General features: G+C 41.2%; 1 protein-coding gene across 2 annotated transcripts in view; it reads left to right on the top strand.

The window, feature by feature from the left end:
- Positions 1–8,466, top strand: part of yy1b (YY1 transcription factor b) — a 14,292-nt gene extending 5,826 nt beyond the window's left edge. The window contains exons 2-6 of one of the 2 annotated variants that reach the window (XM_052095673.1): positions 1,973–2,135; positions 2,410–2,454; positions 3,637–3,697; positions 3,793–3,951; positions 7,509–8,464. In XM_052095673.1, the coding sequence (XP_051951633.1) occupies positions 1,973–2,135; positions 2,410–2,454; positions 3,637–3,697; positions 3,793–3,951; positions 7,509–7,691 (611 nt within the window). In that variant the 3' untranslated portion in view covers positions 7,692–8,464. Of the gene's footprint in view, positions 1–1,972; positions 2,136–2,409; positions 2,455–3,636; positions 3,698–3,792; positions 3,952–7,508 lie in introns of both variants that reach the window. The other variant, XM_052095674.1, reaches the window with a different exon arrangement.
- Positions 8,467–9,374: the final 908 nt, after the last annotated feature.

Below are 9,374 nucleotides of genomic sequence, written 5' to 3' on the forward strand. Positions count from 1 at the left end.
ATGTTGGAAGTTGTTGGAGCTGGAATGTTGGAAGTTATTGGAGCTGGAATGTTGGAAGTTGTTGGAGCTGGAATGTTGGAAGTTATTGGAGCTGGAATGTTGGAAGTTATTGGAGCTGGAATGTTGGAAGTTATTGGAAGTTGTTGGAGCTGGAATGTTGGAAGTTATTGGAAGTTATTGGAGCTGGAATGTTGGAAGTTATTGGAGCTGGAATGTTGGAAGTTATTGGAGCTGGAATGTTGGAAGTTATTGGAAGTTGTTGGAGCTGGAATGTTGGAAGTTGTTAGAGATGGGATGTTGGAAGTTATTGGAGCTGGAATGTTGGAAGTTATTGGAAGTTGTTGGAGCTGGAATGTTGGAAGTTATTGGAAGTTATTGGAGCTGGAATGTTGGAAGTTGTTGGAGATGGGATGTTGGAAGTTATTGGAGCTGGAATGTTGGAAGTTATTGGAAGTTGTTGGAGCTGGAATGTTGGAAGTTGTTAGAGATGGGATGTTGGAAGTTATTGGAGCTGGAATGTTGGAAGTTATTGGAAGTTATTGGAGCTGGAATGTTGGAAGTTATTGGAAGTTATTGGAGCTGGAATGTTGGAAGTTGTTGGAGATGGAATGTTGGAAGTTATTGGAGCTGGAATGTTGGAAGTTATTGGAAGTTATTGGAGCTGGAATTTTCGAAGTTATTGGAAGTTGTTGGAGCTGGAATGTTGGAAGTTATTGGAGCTGGAATGTTGGAAGTTATTGGAGCTGGAATGTTGGAAGTTATTGGAGCTGGAATGTTGTAAGTTACTGGAGCTGAGATGTTAGGAGTTGTTGGAGATTGGTTGGTGGTGGTTATAACAGGGTGCTTCTCCTTGCTCAAAGACAGGTGGTTAATAAAGTCTGGTTTACATGACCACATTGACTGGCAGTGGATGCAGTGGTGATGCCACTGTGGTTGGCAATCTAACCCACATCTGTGAATGGTATATTCTAAAACATAAGAATATAGAACTGTAGTATTATTATGATCATATTATTTAAGTGTGAATTATGATTACCCAAAATCTGAATCAAGTATCTGGTTACCAAAAACAATTTGGAGAGGCACTCCGTTTGCATTTCCTGAGAGAATGTTTGCAAACTTTACCTTCATGGAGACCTGCAGGATTGAAATGGCTCTCTAAATGGGTTCTGATCTCAACTTTGTTGGGTGGAACAAAGCTGAACTACAGAACAGGAAGTGAAAGTCCTTGCAGCATGTGGTGCATCTCTTCAATTCAGGCAAGGATCTCCCTTCTTGGATTGTTATATGCATCTTGAAAAAGTGAGAACATAATTGGTCAAATTGAACATTTTGACCTAAGCTTAGTACTGGACCAAAATACGTTTTGAATCTTCTGTCCTAGAATATACATCTATACTGTTACTAAATCTAGCGGCTAAGTCACTTAGTGGGCAACACCAGTTAGTGTCAGTTGATATAAGTGATGAGACTAACAGCAAACGTTGTTAGCTAATGTTAACGTTACCTCATGTGTGAAGTACAAATATTCCTGAAACTTGAACTGTATCTTGTTTCCCTCTATCAAAACTATTGCATATAACACACCAATTTTTAAAAACGTCAGTGCCAAAAATACACTGAAATGGTCAAGTTGAATAAATAAGGTACATTTCTAGTTTCAGAATTATTTGTTCGCAGATATTCCTCTTTAAATACAATAAAATATCAGCTTTATACAAAGTGACCCACATTTGCTTTTCAACCATTTAAAATGGGTAAAATTAAACTATTTTCACACGGAGCCACATTGAGAGCCCCATATCTCTGGGATTGAACCATACAGGGCCTTAAAAATGAATTTACCAAAAGAAAAAACTGTTCTGAACCAGAATCTAAAAGGATATTAAGATTTCTTTAATACTTCTTGAGTTACAGACACGCCAACTTTGGAAAAAGAACATGAAAAGTGCTTTTTTCATCTGCTTTTCAGATGACAAGAAGGACATTGATCATGAGACGGTGGTGGAAGAACAGATCATCGATGATAACTCTCCTCCTGATTATTCTGAATACATGACCGGAAAGAAACTCCCTCCTGGAGGAATTCCAGGAATCGACCTGTCAGATCCCAAACAGCTGGCAGAGTTCGCCAGGTGAGAACACGAGCGTGACATAATATGACTGTTTACTGTAGACTGACATGATAAAGAGCGTCATATATTATATTCTAATTAAGTTAATGAATGTGCATGTATGTTTAAGGACATTATTTGTGTTGTTACTATATTTGTTGACTGGCTATTAAACAATAAGTAACCAAAACAACGACCAAAGTTCATTTCTCATTAGACAATATCTTCCCCACATTCTTTGTGTTTCTGCTGTTTTGGACACGTAATGTTTTGATATAGTTGTTTTGTTTGTCAGTCCCTTCAGTAACAGTGACGGCTACTTCGGTCGCAGTCCTGTTCGGTAAGTCTGAGATTGATGTTTTGAGCTTTTAATCTAATAAAGTTCACTGATTTTTCCTCTTACACTGTGGTGATGTCAGCGGATAGCTTTAAGGTCACTTTAAGAGAAACTGGAAGTGATGTCACAATAGAGAGACTGACGTGTGTCTCAATACGAAGGCTGTTGACAGCAGGGTGCCTCGACATCGAAATAGCTTCATTTTAAATGCGACGGTCTTCGTAGGAAAACGAAAATAAGATGTTGAATGGTTGCAATGACAACACGCATCGCTCTCAACCTGCGCGAGTTAAACGATGTAAAGAGAAAAGAACATTAATTTTGCGTCTGTACTTTTATATTGACTTTATAATAAGTTATTTTACACTCGTCTACTGGAGTACTTCAACTTGCATTTGAAAAACATTCCAGCTAAATCGTCGTCAGTTGTACGATGTACGTTTCTGTTGACGCAAAGAATTGTGCCAACGAAGGATACGCCTCCTGCATTCTCCGAATTCCTGTGAAAGGCGGTCGCATTCGCTGGCTGCATTCGAAGCGTCCTGCTAGGGCTGGCGACATGCAAGAAATATGTTTGCAATATTTTTATTTACATTCGATTACATTGGCAACTCGTCTGCTGAGTAGGGCTGTATCGATACAATCAAATATCGATAGTTTTCGCAAGACATTTCCCATGATATTGTATCGATACTTTAGATCCATGAATGGGAAGTCAGCAAATATATTAAACGGTGTCCAGGGTGTGAAACTAGCACCCGCCTCCCCCCAAATATGACGAGACTGAATCCAGTTCACGAACTCCTCGTCCAAATGTATTTCATGTGGGTAATTTTGCTCGTCTGCCCACTACAGGCGGGTGCTTACATCAAACCCTGGGCTACCTGTTAATATATTTGGTGTTTTCACAGCTCCATGGTTTTTAATTTCCCAATATTTGTCAGATATCGTTAATATCCGATTGCATAGTCCAGTCGCCCAGAATTATGTCCTACTTGCGTTTCTGAAACGAGACCTGTGATGTACGCAGCCGACAAATGCGACCTCCTTAGCCTTAGACCGCACAGCCTTCGAAACAAGACACGGTTGGAGTATGCACACTTGGGTGGAGGTGAAGACTCAATACATGCAGGAAGGAAGTGTTGTGAATATAATGTGTTGTGTCTTCTCATTGTGTTGATTCAGAATGAAGCCGAGGAAAATCAAGGAGGATGACGCGCCCAGAACGATAGCGTGTCCGCACAAAGTGAGTCCGTTCATTTGATTGTTTTTGTTTTAATATGACGTGTTGCTGTCAGCCTGAATGACATGTGTTGTGTTTGTGTTGTGTTTGTGTGTCAGGGCTGCAGTAAAATGTTCAGGGATAATTCAGCCATGAGGAAACACCTTCACACTCACGGCCCTCGAGTTCACGTGTGTGCCGAATGTGGGAAAGCATTTGTGGAGAGCTCCAAATTAAAACGCCATCAGCTCGTTCACACGGGAGAGAAACCTTTCCAGGTACCTCATCTTATCAAGAGTAGATATAACATGTTTAATGCAATAAGTGAAATACAGTACAAGTCTATGCACGCTTTTCCGAAAGATTTCGATCATGTTTGTTTTTGAAAGAAATTGATGCTTCAGTTCAAAAAGGATTCGTAAAAACATTTATTATATTATGCAATTTCTATTTAAATAAATGCTGTATTCTTTAAACTGTTCATCCAGGAATCCTTAGCTTGCGCTCATGCATGTGTTGGTCTTCGCTAGTTTACCTGTAAAGAGACTCGTGTGTAATGCATGTGTACTCTATACATCAGCAACTGGAAAAAGATGTTTTATTGAGATGTCCACACTTCATTAAGTAGCACAGCCGTTTTCAACTGATCCAAAGTCCACTCAGCGGCCATCTTTGGGCATGCAAGTGCAGGTCCCGTCTAATTGAATGGGTAAAAACAGAAAGCTCCAATACGATTGGTCAACATTACAAGCAAAGGACATATTTTAAATGAGTGTCATAACTTGTTTTTCTTTACCTCAGATCACCCTAAAACCACTATATTCTTTAAAGGGACAGTTCACCCAAAAATGAAAATGATCCCATCATTTAATCCATCCTAGCTGTATATGACTTTCTTCTTTCAGACAAACACAATCGGAGTTATATTAAGAATATGCTGCTCTTCAAGCTTTATAATGGGAGTGAATGGTACCTTAGATTTTGAAGCCCAAAAAAAGTAATCCATCCATCATAGAAGTAATCCATACGGCTCCAGGGGGTTAATAAAGGCCTTCTGAAGCGATGCGTTTGTGTACAAAAAATATCCATATTTTTCATATTCATAAATATTCAGCGTAAGCTCCGGTGAGATGTGATGAACGCGGAAGCGTGCGTTGTTTACAGCAAAGGAAATTGGTGAAAAGAAGTGAGTTGTTTTAGCTATACTGTAGATTTGTATTAGTCTTAAAACGGTGCGTTCGTGCATCTATCCAGTCATTCCAATCATCCATTCATGGCAGCAAACACTCTTAGGCATTACCTGCATGAGCACCACCACGTCTCCCGCAATCTCCGTCTCTCCCGTACTCTCCGTCTACCAGATTCGTTTGTTTGAGCTGCTGCTCCTCCATCTCCCGGAGTTCCTGCCCGGTGTACTCCAGTTCTCCTCTTCTCTTATATCGAAATCATCCGACATTTTTCTTTAAAATCCTCGTGGTTGTTTTCTAATTCGTGACCGGTGTTTTGTTTGCATCTATCCTCTGCGCTTCCGCGTTCCTCACTTCTCCCCGGAGATTACGCTATGCCTACGTCATACGCTGGATCTCGACTCTCTCGTGAATGCGCGCGGACGGCCGTTACCGGAAGCCAGTGATTTATAGTTTATAAAGTTATAAATATGGAAACGCATCGCTTCAGAAGGCCTTTATTAACCCCCTGGAGCCGTATGGATTACTTCTATGATGGATGGATTACTTTTTTTGGGCTTCAAAATCTAAGGTACCATTCACTCCCATAATAAAGCTTGAAGAGCAGGATATTCTTAATATAACTCCGATTGTGTTTGTCTGAAAGAAGAAAGTCATATACAGCTAGGATGGCTTGAGGGCGAGTAAATGATGAGATCATTTTCCTTTTTGGGTGAACTGTCCCTTTAAGGCTAATATGCACAGGGGTTCTTGAGTTAACCGACGTCTGTATCCATTAATTGAATATTGCAATAATAAGAAAAGATTCTTGGATACCAAATTAGCACATTAGAATGATTTATTTTGCCGGCGGGCCCACGAGAAAATTATAATCATCAAAATATTAATAACTACAGTCTTGACCAACCCAAAATAGGTATCTTTTTTAATTAATGTTTCCTAATTTGTAATGCCCAATTCCCACTACTTAATAGGTCCTCGTGGTGGCGCGGTTACTCACCTCAATCCAGATGGCGGAGGATGAATCTCAGTTGTCTCCGCTTCCGAGACCGTCAATCCGCGCATCTGATCACGTGACTCGTTGTGCATGACACCGCGGAGACTCACAGCATGTGGAGACTCATGCTACTCTCCACGATCCACACACAACTCACCACACGCCCCATTGAGAGAACCACTAATCACCACCACGAGGAGGTTACCCCATGTGACTCTACCCTCCCTAGCAACCAGCCCAATTTGGTTGCTAAGGAGACTCACAGCATGTGGAGACTCATGCTACTCTCCACGATCCACACACAACTCACCACATGCCCCATTGAGAGAACCACTAATCACCACCACGAGGATTTTACCCCATGTGACTCTACCCTCCCTAGCAACCGGCCCAATTTAGTTACCCCATGTGACTCTACCCTCCCTAGCAACCGGGACAATTTGGTTACCCCATGTGACTCTACCCTCCCTAGCAACCGGCCCAATTTAGTTACCCCATGTGACTCTACCCTCCCTAGCAACCGGGACAATTTGGTTACCCCATGTGACTCTACCCTCCCTAGCAACCGGCCCAATTTAGTTACCCCATGTGACTCTACCCTCCCTAGCAACCGGGACAATTTGGTTACCCCATGTGACTCTACCCTCCCTAGCAACCGGGACAATTTGGTTACCCCATGTGACTCTAACCTCCCTAGCAACCGGGACAATTTGGTTATCCCATGTGACTCTACTCTCCCTAGCAACCGGGACAATTTGGTTACCCCATGTGACTCTACCCTCCCTAGCAACCGGCCCAATTTGGTTACCCCTGTGACTCTACCCTCCCTAGCAACCGGCCCAATTTGGTTACCCCATTTGACTCTACCCTTTCTAGCAACCGGGCCAATTTGGTTGCTAAGGAGACTTGACTGGAGTCACTCAGCATGCCCCATTGAGAGCAAGAACCACTAATCACCACCACGAGGAGGTTACCCCATGTGACAAAACCCTCCCTAGCAACCGGCTAATTTTGTTGCTAAGGAGACCTGGCTGGAGTCACTCACCACATCCTGGATTCAAACTCGTAAATCCGACTCCAGGTGTGATAGTCAGTGTCAATACTCACTGAGATACCCAGACTCCCCTAAAATACTGTAGGTCTCGTTTGAAAGCTTAGAAGCTCTACTTCCCAATGCACATTGTCAGAGCTTAAAGGTTTAAAAATCATCACAATAATAATTTGCGATGTCACTAATGTTTTGCCAGTATTTCTGATCAATCCTTGTTGAACAGACGCATCAATTTCAATCAAAAACAATATTTAGTATTAAACAGCAATATTTACGTGCATATGTTTTTATTTAACATGTTAGTCAAGAGTTATAAATTGATTTCTCCAACTGGAACGCCGCTTTGTTTACCTTTGCTTCAAATACACAATTAATAAACATCTCGCAAAACTAGTCTAATGACGAGGTGTTTATGAGACTTTCTGGCTAAATAAAGCCTCTTGCAATGATTGTTTTTATGCATTCGAAGTTATAAAATGTCTATAATGAATATGTAAAATATTGTCCAGAGCTTGTGTTTTTAAAGATACTGTAAGTGATTAATGAAGTGTGATGTGGTGTTCCAGTCGTCTAACTCTCCTGTCGTTGTGTCCTCTCTAGTGCACGTTTGAGGGCTGTGGGAAACGCTTCTCGCTGGACTTTAACCTCCGGACGCACGTCCGAATTCACACCGGCGACCGGCCCTACGTTTGCCCGTTTGACAGCTGCAATAAAAAGTTCGCTCAGTCCACCAACCTCAAATCGCACATCCTAACACACGCGAAAGCCAAAAACAACCCATGAACACTCGCGTTCTCCGGTGTCCGACAGTCCTGACGCTCCTCTTCACACTGGAGATATGAACCGATGCTCCACTAGTCCCTCACGGAGCTCAATCAATGAACCTGAAGGACTTTCCATGAATTGTGGCGAAACCTTAACCCGGTTGTCCTGGTCGAGGAACCGAACTGACCCTCCAGAGCCTCACGCATTGGATGGTGAATGTGGCATAACTCTTGTAAACCAGATGAGAACGTTTGGACTTCAGTCTCTCTGGTCTACATGTATATTATATAGCTTTTAATTTTGTATTTCTCCAAGTGTGCATATTGTACACTCGTTTTTGGGATATGCTTCCTAACGCTACTTGTGATCATGAATTATCCCAGAGCGTTCAAGACTTGTGAAGTGTTCTTCACGGACGGGCTGATGATATCAGTCACTGTAAAATGATGTTTACAGTATTTTTATGTACATGTATTGAACGGTTGTTGAGATCGTGTAGAATAGCGCTGCGGTGTGAGTTTGTGAGTTTGACGTGTTTTCTTGCGTTAGTCTTCCGGATTGATTGCACCACAGGAAGGACACATGAGACCACTCTTGAAGCACCATCGTCTCCTCACGGTAAACTGCAGAATTATCCGTTGCTTTTCCTTTGTGAGAATGTTTATATTTACACCTCACCTGTACTGCTGCAAGTCACAAATAAAAGAGGTCAAATCGGGTTTTTGTCACATTAATTTGCCGCCTTCGGTTGCGTGGAATGACAGTGGCATTAAATGTTAAACTGTAGAGCATCGTCAGTGTTTCGCTTACATGCATTTAGTGTAGTGCAAAATGTCAGTAGTCGGTACCAACACCAGTGAAATTTCACGGTACTCGATACCATTTTCGGTACCAAACAAAAACAGGTTACTAAGCAACACTCTTGTAATAACAAAGTCAACAAAACATCAGTAGCAGAACTAAGAACAGAAATATGCCATTGAGCAACACTTTAATTTAAATATATTATATTTGAATTATAACAAAACTGAACAATGTGTGCTTTGAACACTTATATAAGATTTGCTTCAACTTTTGCAACTTCTAATTTAAGTTTTACCAAGTTCTAAAAAAAAACCTAAATAAACAAACACACAATAGAATGAATAAAAAACTATTTCAAACTAATGTGCAAAGTGCTCTCTTATTAATAAAGCTGCATATTGGCACTTTAATGCATGATAAGAAATGCACAGTGACATATATATATATATATATATAGATATTATGGTGAAATATGTTCTAATCGAGCTGCATTAAGCGTGTGCGCTCGAGGGATGAGCGTCCCGTGACAGGGTCTCTCTCAGCCGGTGCAGTTTCAGTCTCTCCCCCTGAGATCGGGACATTCACACGACTCACAGAAGAGTCTCACACAGAGAAATGACCGTTTCTGAGTTTATAGTTATTAACATGACATTAATCATTCATTAATACTTTGGGATCGACATCAAATAAACTGTGAATGTTTAAACTCACCTGCTTTATTTGCATGAATAAATCCGGGTGTCTGTCTTTCAGGTGCTTTATTAAGTTTGACGTGTTTCCTTCTTTTAGACAGAACATTGTGAAGCAGCGTTTACAAACAGGTTTTTGCTGAGCTGATGTTTCCCTTTTCATCAGCCTCAAATGACCTGCTTTCCCTCTTTTCATTTCGACATGATT

Source organism: Xyrauchen texanus, chromosome 28 (genome assembly GCF_025860055.1).
Source record: "Xyrauchen texanus isolate HMW12.3.18 chromosome 28, RBS_HiC_50CHRs, whole genome shotgun sequence".
Classification (NCBI taxonomy): Eukaryota; Metazoa; Chordata; class Actinopteri; order Cypriniformes; family Catostomidae; genus Xyrauchen; species Xyrauchen texanus.